Raw genomic sequence first — 24,242 nt, forward strand, 5'->3', positions numbered from 1 at the left:
AATTAGCCTGCTTGTGGAAGAAATGGAACAAGATTCAGGAGTTGTGACAAAAATTGGGAATGTGATCTTAGTTAAGTAATAATAGGACAGTTATGTAGATGGAATTCTTACATAATAAGGGGGACAGTTATGTGCTTAGGATTATTATACAATAAGGGTGAGAGACAAATATGAGAGCTTTGCTTCAGTAGAATTTTTTGTTAAAAGTTATAGAATTACATGAATTTTTAAAAATCAACATTTAACATTAGACAGCATACAGTCAAGTATTTGGTTATATCCTTTATAGTTTAAGTACTAGGTAAGTAATTAAAAAATGAGGCTAAAGCGATTGTCTCTCAAACAAGATACTCAGGATGATCCACTAAGGCTCACAAAAAATGGGTTCAGAAAAAAGATCTTTATATTAAAGACCGATAGACATTAATACACATTTTGGTAAATTCTTCTTTAATATATCATATTTGTGTGAATTCCCTTCAGCAGAATTTTTTTGTGGTTCAGAAAGAGTAGACTTTGAATGAAAGGTGCTTCTAAATGTGTCATATTTGTAACTGTCCCCAGTGGGGCTTTCTCTAGAGGTGAGAGTTGCTGGTTTGAAATGTTCTACAGAAATTTACGGTTTGATTGTGTCTCCCAAAAAGCATGTATTGAACTTAATCGCTGTTCAAACAGTATTGAGAGGTGAGATCTTTAGGAGACGATTAGGCCTTGAGGGCTCTGTCCTCATCAGTGGATTAATGTCATCATCGTGGGAGTGGGTTCCTTATTTAAAAAATTAGTCCGAGGCCCCTTTTACCTCTCTCTCTTCTCTTTGCCCATCCACCATAGAAGGACACAACAACACAGCCCTTGCCAGACACCTTCCTTGATCTTGGACTTCTCAGGCTCCAAAACTATGAGAAGTCATAGGAGCACAATCCCTACCGTGAACTGCGCATGCAAGGGATTGAGGCTGCACGCTCCTTATGAGAATCTGACTAATGTCTGAGGATCTGAGGTGGAACAGCTTACGCCCAAACCACCACCTCCCACTCCTGTGGAAAAACTGTCTTCCATGAAACTGATCCCTGGTGCCCAAAGGGTTGGGCACCCCTGCCACAGACAGTCCTTAACTAGGACCTGAAACTAAGGGGAAAAAAATAAAAGGGTACATTTCAAAGAAAATATTCTAAGGAAATGCTCACAGATATGCTTAGAAATTCCTCTCAGTAGTACTCATTTCATTTAATATATCATATTTGTGTGAATTCCCTTCAGCAGAATTTTTTTGTGGTTCAGAAAGAGTAGACTTTGAATGAAAGGTGCTTCTAAATGTGTCATATTTGTAACTGTCCCCAGTGGGGCTTTCTCTAGAGGTGAGAGTTTTATTTCTCTACAGGCGAGAGTATTATTTAAAATAGTAAAACTTTAGAAGCTTAAATATTCAATAATAGCTTATTGGCTAGTCAAATTATAATATGTGCAAAAAATACATCCATTTAATACAGCATTATTACTGTCTTTGATTTGTGAAACAGACTGATCTACTGTGGTAATTTGTCAGCTCCGAGAGTTAAAGAGTACTAGCACTTATTTAAATTGCTTATGCTTTCTTACTTTTCTACAGTGCTGCAATCCTCAATACAGGAGCCACGAGTCAATTTGGCTACCTACATTTAAATTAATTAAAATGTAAAAATAAAATAAATAAAATTTAAAATTCAGTTCCTCAGTTGCTTAAGCTACAGTTCAATTACTCAACAGTCATACAGGGCTGGTGGCTACTGTACTGACCAGTACACATGCAGAGCACTTCCACCACTGCAGAAAGTTCTCTTATACAATACTACACTAGATCATGAAGTTCTGTGTGTCAGTGCACACCAAAATCCATGTACAACTTTTCCTAACAGGTACTTCATAAGCATTTAGAAGATGAACCAATGAATGGTTTGGCATTAGTTCACTTTAGACTTTTTTTTTTTTTTTAATTTAAGAGACAGGGTCTTGCTGTGTTGCTAGACTGGAGTACAGTGACATAATCATAGCTCACTGCAGCCTCACACCCCTGAGCTCAAGCAATCTTCCCACCTCATCAGCCTCCTGAGTAGCTGGGACAACAGATATGTATCAATATGCCAGTTTTTCAATTCTAATTATCTAATTTTTCCAAGAAAATATACTTCACTCAACATGTACATCTGCTACTCACACCCCCTCCTACGCAAGCTTCACCTTCCATGCCATGATTCTGCCCCACCAGTTCTTCATTACTCATCTTATTCACTCCACAATTACTTACTAAGCATCTATCTGGTGCCAGGTATCACTCTGGGTACTGAAGCTATAACAGACAACAAAAAAGAAAAAACTTTCCGCCCACCAGGAACAGACAATGAGCACATGCATAAAATGAACATAAGTACATCAGTGAGTGAGTGACACGTGCCGTGGAAAACAACAAAGCAGTGATGGAGGAGTGGAAGTGGTAGGCGAGGGAAGGTGACTGCAATTGCAAATAGGCGTTCAGGGAAGCTCTTCTGTGAAAGTAACCATGGAACAAACACATGAAGAAGGTAAGAATGCAAGCTTGTGCATATGTCGGGGAAGAATATTCCACGTGGATGGCACAGCAACTGGTGACAGTGGCTGGAGCTCACAGGAATGAGGAGGCAGAGAAGGAAGGTGGGATCAGAGAGGTAATGGCCTAATTGTGCAAAGAGGTTATTGCAGAAGTGACTCTGAGTTAGAGACATTGAAAAATTTTAAGTTAAGGAATGACAGAAATTTATGTAAGGATAGGATCACGGTGACTGCTGTACTGAGAACAGACTGATGAGGGTTAAGGGCAGATGCAAGGAATCCAGCTAGGAGGCTACCACAATAATCCAGGTGTTTGGACTGGGGTGGTAGTGGTGGTGGAGGTGATAGGGTAATGAATGGTCAGATTCTGTATACAGTGTATTGTTTATATCCAACTAGAGGACCTGAATATGAGCAATGAGTGAAAGGGAAGAATCAAGGATGACTGCAAACATCTCTTGACTTGAGACCACATGGTACGGTTTTGACAACCATAAAGCAAATAACCTTACATTCCAAACTTGCATCGTGAATTACAGTTTAAAAATGTTGGCAAGATTAGAACATCTTCTAGCAGAAAACTGTAGAAAAGAGGACCACTGGGTGAGAAGGACAATACCTTGGAGCTCTCCGGTGGGCTCCATCCTTCTTATAGTGAAAGGAACCATAGATCCAGTCCCTTAAATGGACTTGATTTGGTTGGAACAGGCAGGAGAAGCAAAGCAAACTGATAAAAGTTGTTTCAGGAAGATTTGGGGACACATCGACTTACTTGAGACATTACTCTGCAATTTCCAATAGCCAACAGAGTCCTCTTTCCAGGCTATCTTAGAGCTGGGCAGTGTCCTGAGGGCACAGAAGGGCAGGAAAAAGCAGTTATGAAAAATCAGGCTTATGTTGCGGCACCTGTGACACACCTTAATGGAAAGGTACACTGGTAATCACTCTCCGGGGCCCCAATCTCTCCCTGGGAACTAACTGGGTGTTTCTCCACAAGGGCTAACCGTTTACCAGGTGCCACCTGAGAGGAAAATCAATTATTCTGCACATAAAAGACTCATAAAATAACAGTAGTAACTTTATCAGCTCGTTCAATCTTGACCAATGCACGGTGGGCATTCACATTATTCCAGATCTCTTTTTAAACGATGACGAAACTGAAAATTCCAAGATACTGAACCCATTTGTTCAAGGTTACACAACTGCAAAGCACCAACTTCATGACGACATAACCCAAAGACAACTGTGGCTGGCGTCTGCTCAGGCGCCCACTTCGCTCTCACAACAGCGCCAAGAGGTCGATGCCGTCATCACCTCTACACAGCACGACACGAAGGCCAGGAAAAGCCAAGGCTCCGGCCAGGGTCACACCACGAGGCAGACCCAGGGCCTGAGCCCCACCGCCACCCCCGGGACTCGCACTGGCCGGAGTCCTCAACGGGGCCTCACCGTCCCCGCATCTCTGCGGACAGGACGCACCGCGTAGCTGGTGAGCGGGCAACGGCCGCCGACCTCCGGGAACGACACTGCCCAGAATCGTTCCTCAGCCTGGGAGTCCCCGCCAGGCCTAAGGCTATCGCGAGACTGACCCAGTGCACCGCCTAAGGCCAAGCCACATTTTCTAGAATCCTCCGCGTGCGGGACAAAAGTGCCGAGTGCAGCGAACCGCAAGCACCGGAAGACCACACTTCCCAAGAGTCTCTGCGGCGGCGCGGACCTGGTCAGCTGCGGGCAAACCGGTCTTGGCTTGGTAAGAAACTAAACTGCCTGGGGCTGTCGTCTCAGTGCCGGCTAGTTAGAACCACGCGCGAAGTGTTCTGGGGCACACAGTCCTGTGGTGAATGATACACCTCGGAACCGAGGGCCACCCAGTGGCGCCCGGACCAAGAAATTACACTTTCCAGAAAACTCTGCAGGCGCCCTAAGGTCTTCCGGGTCATTCATTTGCTCACACAAACGTTTCCCTCCGGGCCGTAGGCAGCACTTGCTGGTACTGCGCAAGTGCTCGCCGGTGCTAGCAAAGGGGCTTCTCTCATCCCAAACCCTGCTGCTGTGCTGTCCACCTTTTGAGGTCTTTTTGTGTTTTTGGCACTCATTTGCCCAAGACGATAGCTCACAAAACGCCCTGTGACCCGACTGTCACAACTGTAGTTCTCCGGCCAAGGACATTTCCTGGAAATGCATGCGGACACGTATATGTGACACTAATGACAGCCGTTCTGACGTGCGTTACGTCCCCTGGGAGGACTTGGAAATACTGAACTTGAGTGAGCACTGGGAGGATGGAGACCCTCATCCTGGGAGGAGTCACTCCTCCTGCAGCCATCAGAGCCTGTCGCCCCCTCTCTCCAGAAGTGCTTCTTAGGCCCTGACCTTGCCCGGCCCACCCAAAAGGGCAATGGACCTCTCTGGATGCAAGCCAGAGCAGTCTACTGTTTGTGTATATTTGGCTTGTTTACTTTCTTTCTTTTTTTTTTTTTTTTTGAGACGGAGTCTTGCTCTGTCGCCCAGGCTGGAGCGCTGGAGTGCAGTGACACGATCTCGGCTCACTGCAAGCTCCGCCTCCCGGGTTCACGCCATTCTCCTGCCTCAGCCTCCCGAGTAGCTGGGACTACTGGCGCCTGCCACTACGCCCGGCTAATTTTTTGTATTTTTTAGTAGAGACGGGGTTTCACCGTGTTAGGCAGGATAGTCTCGATCTCCTGACCTCATGATCCGCCCGCCTCGGCCTCCCAGAGTGCAGGGATTACAGGAGTGAGCCACCGCGCCCGGCATACTTTCTTTTTAACATTTAAATTAAATGTTAATTGACCTCGTTCATTTTAAAAATTATAAATAGTGTGGCTATAGACTTTTTAGTACTTGGTAAGTACTGACCTGCATGATCGTGAAGCGGTGCTTCTGTTACCAGAAAGGGGTCCCAGTCTAGACTCCAAGAGAGGGTTCTTAAATCTCAGGCAGGAAAAATCCGTGGGCGTCCACAGTGCAAAGCCAAAGCAAGTTTATTAAGAAGGTAAAGACACAAAAGAATGGGTACTTCACTGGCAGAGCAGCAGCTTGGGCTGTTGGAATAAGGATACTTGTAGTTATTTCTTGATGATATGCTAAACAAGGGGTGGTTTATTCACGAGTTTTCTGGGAAAAAGGTGGCTTAGCCTTTTTCTGGGAAAAAGTGTCGCTTAGCGTGCTAATGCATATAATTAGCATATAATGAGCAGTGAGAACTACCAAAGGTCACTCTCCTTGCTATCTTGATTTTGGTGGGTTTTGGCCAGCTTCTTTACTGCAACCTGTTTAACCAGCAAGACTTTTATGACCTGTGTCTTGTGCGGACCTCCAGTGTTATCCTGTGACTTAGAATGCCTTAACTGTCTGGGAAGTAGGTCTCAGCTTTGTTTTACCCAGGCCCCATTCAAGATGGAGTCGCTTTGGCTCTGACACTTCTACCTTGGTGTATCCTGTGGATGTGGTGGTGAGTTCCTATAGCAGCCATAGTTTTAAAAAACATTGTGGCATCAGCTGGCTTCCTCTCAAGGCTCAGAGTATGTAATAAGGAAAGACTGGATTGTGCAAAGTATGTTCCCATTTATGACTTTACTGTACAATGATGAATTGTTTTCCAAAGTTGTACCAATTTTCACTCCCACTAGAGTTTATGGTTATTTTGGTTGCCAACTCTTACTGCCAACACTGGATTTGTGAAACTTTAAAATTTTGATAATTTACTAGGTGTGAAATCATAACTCGTGGCTTAAAGTTGCATTGTTTAATTCTTAACGAGATTGAGAGTCTTTTCAAATGTCTGTTGGCCTTAGTATTGTCTTCTCTGAGAACTGCAGGTCTTTTGGTTAATGTTCTTTTGGAATGATGACCTTTTTAGTATTAAAATGCAGGAGACATAGAAAAAAATGAGATTTTAAGGAGATAGTGCAGTGACTAGGTTATTAAGATTATTTTCCACTTAGAATCCTGAGCTTTCAACTGAAGTAGTAACTGAATGTGTTTTCTGGAGCTTGGCATAATGTTTCTGGTTATGAAATTCTTAAAATCTTTCCTGCTTGGGATTTGCTGAACAACCTGAATCTGTGACGTGCCATCTTCGGTGCTAAGCAAACACTTCCTCTCTCATGTATTGCCTCTTGCCCATTCTTTCTCTCCCTTGAGAACCCCAATTCATTATAAGGCAGGTATTACCACTCTGTATCCTCCAGGTGTCTTAAATTCTCTGTAATTTCCATCCTTCAATCTCTGCGTTGCATTCTGAATAATTTATTCCGATCTATTGCCCATTCATAATTGTCTCTCCAGGACACTTTAATTTCAATTTTTCAAAAAAAATTTTTTAACATGGTAGGCATAGTTGCTTCATAATATGTATCTGATAATGGCAATAACTGAAGATTTTATGGGCCCCTTTGGATGTTCATTTTTATTTATTTATTTATTTATTTATTTATTTTATTATTTTTTTTTTTTGAGAAGGAGTCTGGCTCTGTCGCCCAGGCTGGAGTGCAGTGGCTGGATCTCAGCTCACTGCAAGCTCCGCCTCCCGGGTTTGCGCCATTCTCCTGCCTCAGCCTCCTGAGTAGCTGGGACTACAGGCGCCCGCCATCTCGCCCGGCTATTTTTTTGTATTTCACCGTGTTAGCCAGGATGGTCTCGATCTCCTGACCTCGTGATCCGCCCGTCTCGGCCTCCCAAAGTGCTGGGATTACAGGCTTGGGATGTTCATTTTTAAATTCTTCAATCAGTTTGGTTGCTTCCTTTTTTGTTGGTTATCTTTGTCCTTGAAAAGAGATTTCAGGGAGCCTCCCTATATCCTTAGATGAAAGTGCCTTTCTCTTCTAGAGATTATATACTTTTTTTTTTTCAGACAAAACTAAGATCCCTACCACTCTGGAACCACTTTAAACCACACTTAAGACATAAAGTCCCTGCTCAATCCATCCAGAAAAGCTTACATAGGGATTCTTCATTGTTGCTGCTTTTCCTCATGAGCTCCCTGGAAGAATTGTGGTGGCTTCCCATTGTGAGTCCTCCGATATTTGGAATATGAGTTAAGTTCATGAGTGGAGAGAGAGCCAACATTAAAGCACTAGATGTGACTCAGGGCATAGGTGAGAAGAACTTTAAATGGAGGGCTAGTCCTTTTGTTTCAATAGCTATGTCTGGCCATCTCGTAAAAAGCATTCCTGTGACGCTAAAGCCCTAACTTGTGAGTGCTCCATTGTAGGGAAAGCAGTAGTCTAGCAAAGCCAAAGAATGTCATCTTAAGTACAGCTCCATTTTGAGACTAGCAAAGTACATTCCTTGCTGGTCATGAGCCATAGTCATGGGGTGTTTATAGTTGAGGAAACAGCCTAAAGATACCTACAGGGACGCTCCTACAACAGTGCAGAGTCCAGATGTCCCAGTACCCATAACAATGTATGCTTTCAAGATAATAGCTATGCTTTGATGTATTTACACACTAGAATGTCAAGGCTAGTTTAAATGAATACAGTAATAAATTTTGTCATTGTGCCTGCTCACCCACGCATAGACACAGTTTAGCTTAGTTTTTTTGTAGATAAGACCCCTATATAAGAAAAACCTAAAACAAAGCCAGTGCATTCCCCCTCTTGCTTTCTGAGGGCTGCTCACTAATGGTGTCGCTTCTAATAAACTTGCTTCTTTCCTTTGGTTTTTTTGAGATGGAGTTTCGCTCTGTTGCCAGGTTGGAGTGCAGTGGTGCGATCTCGGCTCACTGTAACCTCTGCCTCCCAGGTTCAAGTGATTCTCCTGCCTCAGCCTCCTGAGTAGCTGGAACTACAGGCATGCGCCACCATGCCCAGCTAATTTTTGTATTTTTAGTAGAGATGGGGTTTCATCATGTTGGCCAGGATCGTCTCAATCTCTTGACCTTGTGATCTGCCTGCCTCAGCCTTCCAAAGTGCTGGGATTACAGTTGTGAGCTGCCTTGCCCAGCCTAAACTTGCTTCTTTCATTCCACTCTATGACTCACCTTAAATTCCTTCCTGAACCAGATCCAAGAACCCTGTCTTGGGGTCTAGATCGAGACCTCTTTTCTAGTGACACCATGACTTGCATTGTTAGCAGAAAGGTTAGAGGCACTGGTATAGAGACTGAGAAGGAGAAATTGGGTGTGAGGTAGAGAGAATCACAGGTATAAGCAAGTCTGTTTTAAACAAATATTATGCCAGACACTTGAGAAAGAAAATGGGGCAGAGAGAGAGAGAGAAATAAGGAGAAGGAAAACATTACATGCAATACTGAATCCACTCCCTTCCACTAGTTCTTAGCTGCCTTCTGTCCCTTTCCTATTTAAAATAATGCAGTATTTACAGTCAGTGATTTTTGCTGTTGGGATTTTTCTGGTCAAGGGCACATTTTAGAATATGAACTTGGGAGAATAAATGCCAGTTTATGTTGATGCTGAAGCTGTTTAAGATTCAGGGCATGCTATGATGTGAATGTCTGTCCCCTGCCCCTGCCACCAAATTCATATGTTGAAACCAAATCCTCAGTTTAATACTATTAAGAGGTGAGACCTTTGAGGAGATACTAAGTCATGAGGCTGGAGTTCTCGTGAATGGATTAGTGTCCTCATAAAAGAGGCCCAAACTTGTTTGCTCCTTTTGCCATTTGAGGATATGGAAGAAAGTGTCGTGTATGAAGGGAGACAAGGTTTCTGATTTGTTTTTTGGTGGAAGTTTAGGTTCCAATGAGTCCCATATCAGATCAGCACAGCAGCTGCTTAGCCTGTGGGAAAATTCATGGTTAATGGGTCACAAGGGAGTATGAGCCCTTAATCTGGCCTCCAGCACTTATGGGACGGGGACAAGAGCAAACATTTATGAAGATAAGTTAAGGCCTGAGTTGAGATACAGGCCTTTAGGGGTTTGTGTTTTGGACTGGAGGACAGAGGAGATCACCCCCTCCTGTAGGTGGAACATACCAGAGGACCTAGGTTTGGTTCCATCCTATCTAGGGAGGCCTCAGTAGCCATGCCCAGCTTGTGGGGTGCTGTGTCCATGACCCAAAGCATTATGAGCAGCTGGGTATGGAGGGGCACAGGCTCAGGGTCTGTGTCTCTGTATTTCCAGGAAAGCCCAGTAAGTAGCCATCATTTATTGTTTAAGAATGTATAGCATGAGGCCAAGAGGGAAATTTCTTGCATCAGAAGTCCTTGGGCAATTTATGGCCATCATATGTGGTCAAAGGCTCCAGGAGGGATAAGAGGAGGTTGTCAAAAACTCTACAGTGAAGGAGGCTTTGAGAGCAGTAACAGGAGTACCTACCTATTTTTTTTTTTCTGAGACAGGGTTCTGCTCTGTCACCCAGACTGGAGTGCACTGGCACAATCACAGCTCACAGTAGCCTCAACCTCCTGGGCCCAAGTAATCCTCCTACCTCAGCCTCCTGAGAAGCTGGGACCACAGGTGCATGCCACCATGCCCAGCTAGGGGTTTTTCATTATTATTTTCATTTAGTAGAGATGGGGACTCCCTATTTTGCCCAGGATGGTCTCAAACTCCTGACTCAAGCGATCCTCCCCACTTGGACTCCCAAAGTATTGGGATTACAGGCATGAGCCACTGCTTCCAGCCTGGGCTACTGATTTTAATTTGGAAGTAAAATTTGTAAATGTGGAACATGTTGCCACCAGGACCCAAAATGTACTAAAAGATTGGACTTATATGTCCTTAATGAATGTTTCAAATGAGTCTCCTGGGAGGAGCATGTTATTAATATCATGTCATACCTGTGCTCTTAGAGAAAGAAAGACGGATGCAGTTCAGATCTTGTCTGCAAATATTGTACATGATGCCAAAGCTGACGAGGTACCCTCTGGGTAGCCTGGGAAAGGTGTGTTGCATGCCTTCAGAGGTGGAGATAAATTGCAGTAGAGAGGCTGTTGGAATTGGCACTGAACAGATCATGTTAGCCAAATCTATAAAAGCAAAATATATACCAGTTGTTGACTGAATAGAATCAGCAATTTTAATAATATTGGATATTGGCTATGGAGGCCTCAATGGATGGGACCACAGCATTAAGGTGTAGTAATCCATCAGGAATTTTATGCTGTATAGAGAAGAATAAAAACTTAAAAGATAGGAAATAAACTAAATGAAAAAAATAAACTAAAATATGTAGCTGGGCAAAATGTATTATATTAATGCCCAAAGTATGAGGGTTGGAAAAGGGAGAGTTTAATTTAATTAATGCAGAGACTATGACCAAGGAAAAGTGGACATGTACTTTTATTGTTAAATTGTGTGATGAATAATGCAATTGACCATCATAAATAGAAATTCAACTGCATGAAGCATCAATATCTTATAGCCCATCCTGAGGCTATCCAGATGCTCTACCTTAAGTACCTCTTTAGCATAAACTCAGGTGTCGTCAGTGGGGCTCACTATTAATAACAAAAGACATTCCTGTCACTCAGTACATTCAAGGGGTGTCAGCACTCCGAGAGGAAGTGGTGACAAAAACCAAATGTATGTCGTATCACAATCTTGCTTGATCTTCTCTCAACTTCCTATGTCTGTGCTTTTTGATGTCTGCCAGTAAGTTTGGAAGACTTTCAGTCATTATCACTTCAAATAGGTTTTCTGCTCCTTTCTCTCCTCCTCTAGGATTCATTCTCATTATGCCCTACATCTTTTATAACTGTCCATAGTTCTTGGATGTTCTGTTTCAGTTCCCTCCCTCGCTCTCTCCTTTTCTCTCTCTTTTTGCTTTCCAGTTTGGGAAGTTTCTATCAACATGTTTCACACTCACAGATTCTTTCCTTGACCTTCTGTAGTCTGTTGATAAGCCCATCAAAGACATTCTTCATTTCTGTTAACAGTGTTTTTTATTTCTAGCATTTCTTTTTTTTTTTTTTTTTTTTTTTTTTGAGACAGAGTCTCGCTCTGTCGCCCAGGCTGGAATGCAGTGGCGCAATCTCGGCTCACTGCAAGCTCCGCCTCCCGGGTTCACGCCATTCTCCTGCCTCAGCCTCCTGAGTAGCTGGGACTACAGGCGCCCGCCACCGTGCCCGGCTAAGTTTTTGTATTTTTAGTAGAAACGGGGTTTCACCGTGGTCTCAATCTCCTGACCTTGTGATCCGCCCGCCTCGGCCTCCCAAAGTGCTGGGATTACAGGCGTGAGCCACCGCGCCCGGCATTAGCATTTCTTTTTGATTTTTTTTTTTTTTTTTTTTTAGTGTTTGCATCTCTCTGCTTACATTACACATGTGTTCTTGCCTGTTGGCCACTTTTTCCATTAGAATCCTTAGCATATTAATTACAACTTAAAATCCTGGTGTGATAATTCCAACCTCTCTGCCCCAGCGTCTTGTTGTGACAGCTGCTTTGTCTCTTCCTAATGTGTTTCTTCCTGATGCGTTAGTTTTCTTGGGTTATTCTTCTTAACAGAATGCCACAGACTGAATGACATAAACAAAAGAAATTTATTTGCTCATAATCCTGGAGAATGGAACGCCTAGATCAAGATGTCAGCAGAGTTGGGTTTTGGTGAGGACTCTCTTGCAGGCATGCAGATGGCTGCCTTCTTGCTGTGTCTTGACATGGCCTTCAGTCTGTGAGCACACACCCTGGGTTTCTCTTCCTTTTCCTATAAGTACTCTAATCTTATTTGTTTAGGGATCCATCCTTACACCTCATTTAACCTTAATTACCTCTTTAAAGTCTGTCTCCAATACAATCACATTGGGGATTAGGGTTTTAACATGAATTTGGTGGGGAGGGATGTACACAACTCAGTCTAGAGCCTTTACCTTTTATCATGTTATGCTATTTTTGTTGATAGCCAGACATGATGTATTGGGTAATATGAACTAAAGTTAATAGGACTTTCCTGCGAGGTTTTGTGTTTATCTGGCTAGAATTTTGGCTGTTTATTATTTGCTGTAGCAGTAGATTTCGGGGGATTAAATTTCCTCTAATATCCTTATTGGTATCTCTGCTGTTGTCTGTGGGTTTCCCTAGAAATTCCTGTCTGTGTCTTGCAGCTCTATCAGTTACCATCTACTGTTTTTTATTATTATTATTATTTATTTTATTATTTTTTGAAATAAGGTATCCCTCCATCACCCAGGCTGGAGTGTAGTGGTGCAATCTTGGTTCACTGCAACTTCTGCCTCCCAGGATCAAGTGATTCTCTTGCCTCAGTTTTCTGAGTAGCTGGAATTACAGATACATACCACCACGCTCAGCTAATTTTTGTATTTTTAGTAGAGACAGAGTTTCGATGTGTTGGCCAGGCTGGTCTTGAACTCCTGACCTCAAGTAATCCACCCACCTCAGCCTCCCAAAGTGCTGGGATTACAGGCATGGGCCACTGCGCCTGGCCCATCTGCTGTTATTATACTGCAGACCTGTTGATGTGGTGATAAGGTATTGTGGAGAGGCAGCATTTTTTAATCTCATGATTACATCTCAGTTTTATCAGTGAGACTGAGTCCCTGGGCTGACCTTCAGAAAAATTTCTTAGCTTTCTTTTCTCCCTTTGTAATACCTAACCTTGCTTTTTTACTAACTTTGTTTTTAGACTCTCCCTTTCTCCCTTAATCTCCTAGCCTTGTTTCCACATGAATAAGCTCTCCCTTAGCTGAGAAAGCTGGATGAACTCCTTTTGGCTCCATCATTTGCAAGGCTTCAAGGACTCCTTACCTACCCCCTTCCTCAAGGAGTTAACTTGTAAGCAGACTGTCAACATATCAAAGAGTCTAATTAACTGATAAGGTACTGAAGCAAGCAATGTATGAAGTTCCCAGGATTTTGCTCAAGAGATAACACCATAAATAAAGCCTTGAGTTTGTGTTTGGCAGAGCCCACATATATAACATCTTATGAAAGAGCTAGAGCCCTTGCACCTGGAAACTGTTTCTCTGTAATCATTTGTCTTTTTTTTTTTTTTTAAACTTTTTACATGTTTTTACTTCTGTAGAATTGTTGCAACTGAGCTCCCCCTCCCCTTCCTAACCCGAAATATAAAAGAAAATCAAGGCCGGGCGCGGTGGCTCAAGCCTGTAATCCCAGCACTTTGGGAGGCCAAGACGGGCAGATCACGAGGTCAAGATCAAGACCACCCTGGCTAACACGGTGAAACCCCGTCTCTACTAAAAATACAAAAAAAAATTAGCTGGGTGAGGTGGCGGGCGCCTGTAGTCCCAGCTACTCGGGAGGCTGAGGCAGGAGAATGGCGTGAACCCGGGAGGCAGAGCTTGCAGTGAGCTGAGATCCGGCCACTGCACTCCAGCCTGGGCGACAGAGCGAGACTCCGTCTCAAAAAAAAAAAAAAAAAAAAAAAAAGAACAAGCCCCTTCTTCAGGGCCGAGAGAATTTTGAGCATTAGCTGTCTCTCGGTCACCGGCTAATAAAGGACTCTTAAATTTGTCTTAAAGTGTGGCGTTGCTCTAACTCGCTCAGGTACAACATTTGGAGGCCCCAGCGAGATCTACTTCACCACTGGGCAAGAGCCGGGCTCGCTCCGGCCTCCCCTGGTCGGATGGCCCGCTTATAGGTGGGGGTGCCACCTGAAAAAGAAATTTTACAGGTCCCTGAAAGGCGACCGTCTTCCGGAGGAGAGCAGATCGACTACCGTGTGTGTGTGCTGACAAAAATTCAACCTCTGAGTCCTCAGCTTCTGACCCCGGGGTCAGGTAAGTCAGATTTGACTTCGATTTGGTGAGAGGGGGGCAGCCCTGACGAGGGCATCCCTCTCTTTGACTATCCATACTCCAGGATGCTGGAGGATCGAGTCTTGGTTTCTGGCAGGCTGGCCTCTCCATTAAGACTAGTCTCTCACTCTCTTCCTCTTTCTTTCTCTCTCTTTCTCCCCCTTTCTCTATCACTCCCACTACCTCCTCTTCTCGTTCGGGTCTCCCGAGACCTTTTGTTTAAAATGGAAAAAAATATATATATATATATATATATAATATTGTTATAAACTCTGAGTGAATGTGTGTATGACTGAGGAGTCCAGGGGCATGCTTATGGATCTCCAGTTTGTAGCTCCATGGTGAAAGCTACGGAGTTTGAGTGGGCCCTCACCTGCAGTTCCGTGGTGACCTCATAAGGCTTAAGGCAGCATTGGGCATAGCTCGATCCAAGCCGGGGGTTTATACCGGCCCGCCAATGCTAAGAGGAGCCCAAGTCCCCTCAGGGGAGTGGCCAGGCGGGCATCTGATCCCAACACGGGACCCCCTCCCCTTGTCTGTCTAAAGAAAAAAAAACTGCTATAATTGTTTATATACCCTAGGGTCTATAGTTTGTTTTATGTTTATTGTCCTGCTCGGTGTCTATTGTTCTATTTAATGGTTGTCAAAGTTTCGTATGTCAGGTCGTCGATATTGCCCAAGACGTCTGGGCAAGAATTTCTTCAAGGTCCTTAGTGTTGATTTTTTATCACAGGAGGTTAAATTTCTCATCAATCGTTTAGGCTGGCCACCACAGTCCTGCCTTTTCTGTCAGAAACAAATCAGGTGTTGTTATGGAAACGAATGTGAAGAACATTCACCTGATTGGGATTTCTGGCACCGTGAAGGTTGCTGGCATTTAGATAGTCACACCCCATGTCCAAGTGACTGGGCCACCCCAGACTAAACCTGTGGTGGGTTCAAAATAGCCACCCTGCAGACCTCCTTGCTCATCTCTTTTGTCATCCTGTAACTTTTCCTGTGCCCTTAAATAGGGCACTGTGCAGAGAAACCTATGCCCACACTGCTTTACTTTGGTTAGACTCTTATTCTATTCCTCGGTGGCTACTCTCCTACCTTAGGAAAGATCTGAGTGGCCCTTTTCCTCCTTATCCCCACACCTTACCCTGTACCTCTCATTTTCCGGTGTCACAGCAAGTCTAGCAACTCCAGGATGTGGCTCTGCTGTCACTCCTCAAACCCTTGAAAGAAAAGGCTGAGTTTGGGCTATTTGCCTTTGAGTCATGGAGACACCAAAAGTATTTAGGCTACAGGTCCAGGGAAAGAGGAAGGACACCTAGGTCCGTCCAGTCAAGGAGACCTTGGGGTCGGCCTCCAGTCCTCCTCCCTCAATCTTAAAACTACAGTTAACCAAAATGTGGGAAGTGGCATTAGCAATTGTGGTCTTTTTGCTCCTTCTGGTTATGTTAATTCTGTTCTTCCGATACTCCGCCCACCAGGGAGTGAGTTTCTCTGTCCGTGCTGGGTTTAATATCTCTGCTCAAACCTTGTTAAATTGCCTCCAAAAATGGGAAACTCCTCTTTCCAGCCTTGTAAGGATTGGAGCCCTCTCCAATGTATGTTGCAGAATTTTTCTCTAGGCTTCTCAGGGGACTATGGGGTCTGCCTTAATAAAAGGCAAGCTCTGGACACTCTGCGAAGTAGAATGGCCAAAGTTTGGAGTCGGGTGGCCCCCAGTAGGGTCACTGAACCTCGCAATTGTTCAGGCTGTGTGGTGGGTTGTTACTGAAGCTCCCGGCCACCCTGATCAGTTTCCCTACATTGACCAATGGCTGAGTTTGATCAGGAGCCCCCCTCCATGGTTCCGCTCATGCACCATTCATAATTCTGCCTCCAAGGTCGTTTTGAGCCAGACCGCATTTTCGTCTCGACCCTTAGCCAGTTCGGCTCCCCCTGTATTGCCTCCCTCTGATGAAGAGGAGAGTCTCCCCGACCCAGTCCTGCTGCCTTATAACCATCCTGCTCCCTTGGAACCTTTTTCCGCCACCAGAAGGGAAAAAGAGGTGGACAGCCCCGCTTAAGGAAGGACTAATGTACTTATTGCAAGCAGACTGGACACTGGAAAAAGGAATGCCCGCTTCAGCCAGAGGAAAAATTAGAAAAGAAAAAGGTCCTTACCCTCCCCATTACGGAAGAGCCTGAAGACTGACGGGGCCAGGGCTCCCTTGCTCTTGGCCCCCAGGAGCTCATGGTGACTGCTACATTGGGGAGACCAGCCTGTATGCTTTCTAGTAGCTACCGGGGTAGAGCATTCGGTACTGCAGACCCCCTTGAGCAGTGTCTCCACTAAGAGAGTGGCTGTACAAGGAGCTATCGGAGCTATTCAAGAATATCCTGTCACACACTCATGAGAAGTGAGCTTGGGACAGGAAAGAGTGACTCACTCATTTCTTGTGGTTCCAGAGTGTCCTTTTCCTCTCCTCGGATGAGACCTGCTCCATAAGTTATAGGCTTCTATCTTCTCAGCTCAGCAGGCTCACCTCACACTAGGAAATACAGCGCCCCCCACTGCTCAACTCCTGCTAACTACCCCTCTGTCGGAGGAATACCTTTTAGTTTCGCCATCACAACCACTGGAAAATAGTACTGATCCTCTCCTGTTGGACTTACACTCTTTTCCCGAGTTTGGGCCAAGTCAAACTCCCTAGGACTGGCTAAACACCATCCACCAGTGGTTGTAGAACTCCTGGCCACCGCCATGCCGGTCCAGGTGAAACAATATCCCATGTGTCAGCCGGCTAGGCAGGGAATTAATCCCCATATTCAGCGACTGTTACAAGCTGGCATGCTCACACCATGTCAGTCTGCCTGGAATACTCCATTTTTGCCAGTCCAGAAACCTGGAACGAATGATTACTGGGCGGTACAAGACTTAAGGGAAGTTAACAAATTGACTGTTACTGTCCATCCAACCGTCCCTAATCCTTATACTCTACTTAGCCTGCTCCTGCCAGAACATACAGTATACACTGTCCTTGACCTAAAGGATGCTTTTTTTGCTATTCCTCTGGCCCCCAAGAGCCAGCCGATCTTTGCGTTTGAATGGACAGATCCTAGCTCTGGGGACACTACCCAATTGACTTGGACTCGATTACCTCAGGGTTTTAAAAACTCCCCAACCGTTTTTGGAGGGGCTCTCCAGCAAGATCTTACACCATGCCGAGCTAGCCACCCTAACTGTACTCTTCATCAATATGTACATGAACTTTTATTAGCTCCTGAAACTATGGACAGTTGCCTGCAACATACTAGAGACCTGCTTTACCTCCTTCAGGAGCTCTGGTGTGGAGTCTCAGCCAAAAAGGCCCAGATTTGTCTTCCCAGAGTGTCCTACCTGGGATGCAAGATAAACCAAGGAAAAAGGGCACTCACTGGTGCCCGAAAAGAAACCATCCTATGAATTCCCACTCCCACCACCACCACCAAGAGACAGGTACGTGAATTCCTGGGGGCTGTGGGATATTGTCACCTCTGGATATTGGGGTTCGCGGAGATTGCCAAGCCCCTGTACACTGCTACAGGAGGGAATGACCCGCTAGTTTGGACAGACACAGAAGAACGGGCTTTTCAAAACCTGAAAAAGGCATTAACTGAAGCCCCTGCTCTAGCCTTCCCGAATATCTCAAAGCTGTTTCACTTGTCTGTCCACGAAAGCCAGGGAGTTGCTAAAGGGGTGCTTACTCAGGCTTTAGGACCCTGGAGACGCCTGGTAGCCTATTTGTCTAAGAGGCTGGATCCTGTGGCCTCTGGATAATCAAGTTGTCTGCAAGCCATAGCGGCTACGGCAAACCTAGTCCAAGAGGCTAAGTTAATTCTGGGCCAAAGTTTAACCCTTACGGCCCCTCATACTGCAGTATCAGGGTTTACTGTTAGATCAGCCTTGTCTGACTTTCCTTCAAGATGTCTCAATCCAGCTACTCTACTCCCTGATCCAGACTTCACTACTCCTGTCCATGACTGTCAGGAACTACAGAAACTGGCCGACCTGATCTCCAAGATGCGCCCCTAAAGAAGGCGGACGCACGCCACCGTGTTTACAGACAGTAGCAGCTTCCTCCAGCAGGGGGTATGAAAGGCTGGTGCAGCCGTTACTACGGAGACAGATGTGCTATGGGCCCAGGCTTTGCCAGCAAACATCTCAGCACAAAAAGCGGAATTGATTGCCCTCACTCAGGCTCTCCGATGGGGTAAGGATAAAAGTATTAACATTTACACTGACAGCAGGTACGCCTTTGCTACTGTACTGTGTACATGGAGCCATCTATCAGGAACGCGGGCTACTTACCTCGGCAGGAAAGACTATCAAAAACAAAGGAGAAATTCTAGCTCTGCTTGAAGCCCTGTGGCTCCCCCAGCAGGTAGCTGTGATCCACTGCAAAGAACATCAAAGAGAAAACACGGCCGTTGCCCGTGGTAACCAGAAAGCTGACTCAGAGGCTTGGGACTCAACCTGACTTCTAGTCACGCCTCTAAACTTACTACCCGCAGTATCCTTTTCACAGCCAGATCTGCTTGACAATCCCACGTACTCAACAGAAGAAAAACTGGCTTCAGATCTCGGAGCCAATAAAAATCAAGAAGTTTCAGAGAGAAGGACTCACTCCTGCTTGGAAGGTACCACACACACACTGTCATCCTCACCACGCCAACGGCTGTGAAGGTGGACGGCATTCCTGCTTGGATTCATCACTCCCGCATCAGACAGGCCAACAGAGCCCAACTAGAAACATGGGTCCTCAAGCCTGGGTCAGGCCCCTTGAAACTGCACCTAAGTCGGGTGAAGCTCTTAGATTAATTCTTTTTATTTACCTCTCCTGTTTGTTTTTGCCTATCATGTCCTCTGTGCCTTCCTATTCCTTTCTCCTCACCTCTTTCACGACAGGACGTGTATTTGCAAACACTACTTGGAGGGCAGGTACCTCCAAGGACGTCTCCCTTGCAGTTGATTTATGTGTGCTGTTTCCAGAACCAGCCCGCACCCAGGAAGAGCAACGCAATCTGCCGGTCACAGGGGCGGGAAGTGTCGACCTTGCGGCAGGATTTGGACACTCTGGGAGCCAGACTGGATGTGGAAGCTCCAGAGGTGCAGAAAAAGGACTCCAAAATACTGACTTTTATCTCTGTCCTGGAAATCACCCTGACTCTAGCTGTCGAGATACTTACCAGTTTTTCTGCCCTGATTGGACATGTGTAACTTTAGCCACTTACTCTGGAGGATCAACCCGATCTTCAACTCTTTCCATAAGTCGTGCTTCTCGTCCTAGATTGTGTACTAGAAAAAATTGTAATCCTCTTACTATAACTGTCCATGACCCTAATTCAGCTCAATGGTATTACGGCATGTCATGGGGATTAAGACTTTATATCCCAGGATTTGATATTGGGACTATGTTCACCATCCAAAAGAAAATTCTGGTCTCAGAGAGCCCTCCTAAGCCAATCGGGCCATTAACTGATCTAGGTGACCCTGTGTTCCAAAAGCACCCTGACAAAGTTGATTTAACTGTTCTACCGCCATTCTTAGTTCCTAAACCCCAGCTAAAACGACAACATTTTCAACCCAGCCTGATGTCTATACTAGGCAGAGTACATCACCTCCTTAACCTCACCCAGCCTAAACTAGCTCAAGATTGCTGGCTATGTTTAAAAGCAAAGCCCCCTTTTTATGTAGGATTAGGAGTAGAAGCCACACTTAAACATGGCCCTCTATCCTGTCGTGCACGACCCCGTGCTCTCACACTAGGAGATGTGTCTGGAAATGCTTCGTGTCTAATTAGTATTGGGTATAACTTATCTGCTTCTCCTTTTCAGGCTGCTTGTAATCAGTCCCTGCTTACTTCCATAAGCACCTCAGTCTCTTACCAAGCGCCTAACAATACCTGGTTGGCCTGCACCTCAGGTCTCACTCGCTGCATTAACGGGACTGAACCAGGACCTCTCCTGTGCGTGTTAGTTCATGTACTTCCCGAGGTATACGTGTACAGTGGACCAGAAGGACAAGTTCTCATCGCTCCCCCTGAGTTACATCCCAGGTTCCACCACGCCACCCCGCTCCTAGTTCCCCTCTTGGCTGGCCTTAGCATAGCCCGATCAGCAGCTATCAGTATGGCTGCCTTGGTTCAAGGGGAAACTGGACTAATGTCCCTATCTCAACAGGTAGATTCTGATTTAAGTAACCTCCGGTCTGCCATAGATATACTACATTCCCAGGTAGAGTCTCTGGCTGAAGTAGTTCTTCAAAACCGCCAAGGCTTGGATCTACTATTCCTCTCTCAAGGAGGTTTATGCGCAGATCTGGGAGACAGTTGTTGCTTCTATGCCAATCAATCTGGAGTCGTAAAAGATACTCTTCAAAAGGTTCGAGAAAATCTGGATAGATGTCAGCAAGAACGAGAAAATAACATCCCCTGGCATCAAAGCATGTTCATCTGTAACCCATGGCTAACTACTTTAATCACTGCGTTAGCCGGACCCCTCCTCATCCTACTGTTAAGCTTAATTTTTGGGCCTTGTATATTAAATTGGTTTGTTAACTTTGCAAAGCAACGCACAGCTTCTGTCAAACTTATGTGTCTTAAAACTCAATATGACCCCCTTGTTATAACTGAGGAATCAATGATTTGATTCCCCCAAAAACACAAGTGGGGAATATAATACCTAACCTTGCTTTTTTACTAACTTTGTTTTTAGACTTTCCCTTTCTCCCTTAATCTCCTAGCCTTGTTTCCACATGAATAAGCTCTCCCTTAGCTGAGAAAGCCGGACGAACTCCATTTGGCTGTGTCATTGGCAAGGCTTCAGGGACTCCCCACCCACCCCCTTCCTCAAGGAGTTAACTTGTGTAAGCAGACTCTCAACATATCAAAGAGTCCAATTAACTGATAAGGTACTGAAGCAAGCAAAGTATGAAGTTCCCAGGATTTTGCTCAAGAGATAACACCGTAAAGCCTTGAGTTTGTGTCTGACAGAGCCCACGTATATAACATCTTATGAAAGATTTAGAGCCCTTACACCTGGAAACTGTTTCTCTGTAATCATTTGTCTTATTTTTTTAAACTTTGTACATGTTTTTACTTCTGTAGAATTGTTGTTGCAACTGAGCTCCCCCTCCCCTTCCTAACCCGAAATATAAAAGAAAATCAAACCCCTTCCTAGGGGCCAAGAGAATTTTGAGCATTAGCCGTCTCTTGGCCGTCTCTCAGTCGCCGGCTAATAAAGGACTCTTAAATTTGTCTCAAAGTGTGGCATTTCTCTAACTCGCTCGGGTACAACACCTTTATTTGAGATAGGAAGGCTAGATGGAACCGACTGACTAGTTCTTCTCACAAGTCACATACGATTTGGTAGTTTCCTGAGGTCAGGCTTTTGTTACGTAGCACAGAATACTCTGGGCTTATTTCAGAATGCCTATGTTTCCTTGGGTATGTCTTAGAATGATTATTTTCCCCCTCTTCCTGCCTGAAGCATGAGATAATTGTTCTCCAGTCTTCATCATGAGAGTCTGGTGGGTCTCCTGGAGGTAAATCTCATGAAAATACGGGTGCTGCTCCCATGATAAGACTGGGCTCCCAGGAGTTTTTAAGTTGATGGGTGCTGACGAGTTGATGGGTGCAGCACACCAACATGGCACAAGTATACATATGTAACAAACCTGCACGTTATGCACATGTACCCTAGAACTTAAAGTTGTAAAAAAAAAAAAAAAAAAAAAGACTCAAGCTTGTCCACCATTAGCCTCCAGCAATTTGTTAATCACTGTTCACCTATCAGTTGCTGGCTCCAGTGGCTTCTGCTTCTCAAAATCTGATCCTCTGTATTTGCTGTGTCTCCAGTTTTGGGGGCATTGCTTTAGCCCTATGAACTCAATTCTCTGATGGATCTAAGAAGAGTTACTGATTTTCAGTTTGTTCAACTTTCTGTTGTTGTGAGGATAGGAGTAACAAGGTCTTTAGATGTTGGAGTAGAAACCACAAATATATATATGTGTGTGTGTATATATATTTGTATATATATGTGTGTGTATATATATATATGTACTATTTCTCATTATCAAGTTTTATTTTCCCCAAACAAATGCTGGATAGTTATAAAAGCTATACAGCATATTTGTCCACTAATTTCATCATTTTCATCATTTCTGTGCTTCTCAATTCACTCTTCTGGTTAATGATTTTTATATCACTACTTCTTTGTGTGCATGGTTATTATTTATTGGATGCCAGACACTGAATTTTACATCATTGAATGTTGTATTTGTTTGTATCGCTTTAAACAATGTTGGACCTTGGTATGCCATTCAATAAAATTACTTAGCAGCAGGCTTTTCTCTTGCCTGCTTGGCACTGGGTCTTTCTCTTTTAAACTTTTTTAGTATAAGACCAGAACAGCCTTGAGTCTGTCAGCCTCATTCTTTAGGTATACCTTTCTATCTGGTGTTTTCTATACTAATAGGTGTTCCGCACTGGCAGGTGAACACACAGTTCCCAGCCCTGGATGAGCTCAAATAATTGGGACATTGCTTTGTAGGGGTTCCTTTCTAAACCTCAGGTAGTGTCTGGTCATGCTTGTGCAGATCAGGACTTAGCCAAAGATTTACACGGAGAGTTCTGCAAATCTCTGCCTCTCTCCTCTCTCCTATTATCCCACCTAAATTATACCCACAATGGTCGCCATATATACTTATTTTTCTTCTACATTGTAAGCAGGAATAATTGTAGGGCTCACATGTTGTAACTGAGCGAGTTACAGAGAAACGCCACACTCTGAGACGAATTCAAGAGTCCTTTATTAGCCGGCAACTGAGAGACGGCTAGTGCTCAAAATTCTCTCAGCCCCGAAGAAGGGGCTAGATTTTCTTTTATACTTTGGTTTAGAAAGGGAAGGGGAGGAGTCTAGTTAAAACAATCTTAGATAAGTAAAGCAAGCAAAAAGTTAAAAGAATAGTTACAGGAAAGCAAACAGTTCCAGGTGCAGGGGCTTTAAATCTATCACGAGGTGATAGTTGTGGGGCTTTGAGTGTTATCAACCGGACGAATTTCTAGGAACTGCAGATATCGCTTGCCACAGTATCTTATCAGTTAATTGCATCCTTGGATGTGCCGGGAGTCTGCTTGCACAAGTTAGGTCCTTGAGGAAGGGGTTGGGTAAGAAACTGTAAGTGAAGGAGCCAAGATGGAGTCTGTCTGGCTCTCAGCTAAGGGAGCGTCAATTCAGGTTAAAACAAGGTGGGGTATCACATTCCCCATTGTGTTTTTGGGAATCAAATCATTGATTCCTCAGTTATAACGAGGGGATTTTATTGCATTTTAAGATATGTAAGCTTGAAAGAAGCTATGCGTTGTTTTGCAAAGTTAAGAAACCAATTTAATATACAAGGCTCTCAGACTAAGCCTAACAATAGGAGGAGAAGGGGTCCAGCTAACCTAGTGATTAAGTAATTAGCCACGGATTCCAGTTAAACATGTTTTGGTACCGGGGGGTGTTATTTTCTCGTTCTTGCTGGTGTCTATCTAGGTTTTCTTGAACTTTTTGGAGAGTATCTTTTATGACTTTAGACTGATTGGCATAGAAGTAACAGAACTTTTTGGAGAGTATCTTTTATGACTTTAGACTGATTGGCATAGAAGTAACAGCTCTTTCTTAGAGCGGCACATAATCCTCATTGAGAGAGAAATAGCAGATCTAAGTCTTGGCGGTTTTGAAGAGCTACTTCAGCTAGAGACTTCACTTGGGTATGTAGTATATTTATGGCTGATTGAAGATTACTTAAATCAGCATCTACTTGTTGAGACAGGGACATTAGTCCAGTTTCTCCCTGAACCAGGGCAGCCGTGCCGACGGCTGCTGATCCAGCTATGCTAAGGCTGGCCAGGAGGGGTACAAGGAGTAGCGCGGCTTGGTGTAATTCAGGGGGAGAAATGATAAGTTGTCCTTCTGGCCC

The 24,242-nt window shown here is 44.5% G+C and overlaps 1 protein-coding gene across 5 annotated transcripts in view; it reads left to right on the forward strand.

Annotated features, from left to right (window-relative positions):
- The window catches only part of WTIP (WT1 interacting protein), a 77,983-nt gene extending 56,442 nt beyond the window's left edge, over positions 1 to 21,541 (forward strand). For 2 of the 5 annotated variants that reach the window (XR_012427432.1, XM_045380933.3), the window contains 3 exons: positions 14,140 to 14,245; positions 17,577 to 17,735; positions 18,238 to 21,541. Coding sequence is in view for 4 of the 5 variants with exons in the window: in XM_045380933.3 (XP_045236868.2) it covers positions 14,140 to 14,245; positions 17,577 to 17,735; positions 18,238 to 18,311 (339 nt within the window). In the remaining variant the exon portion in view is untranslated. The remainder of the gene's footprint in view (positions 1 to 14,139; positions 14,246 to 17,576; positions 17,736 to 18,237) is intronic. The other 3 variants (XM_045380931.3, XM_045380932.3, XM_065536427.1) reach the window with 2 other exon arrangements.
- Positions 21,542 to 24,242: the final 2,701 nt, after the last annotated feature.

The sequence above is a fragment of the Macaca fascicularis genome, chromosome 19, assembly GCF_037993035.2.
Source record: "Macaca fascicularis isolate 582-1 chromosome 19, T2T-MFA8v1.1".
Taxonomy (NCBI): domain Eukaryota; kingdom Metazoa; phylum Chordata; class Mammalia; order Primates; family Cercopithecidae; genus Macaca; species Macaca fascicularis.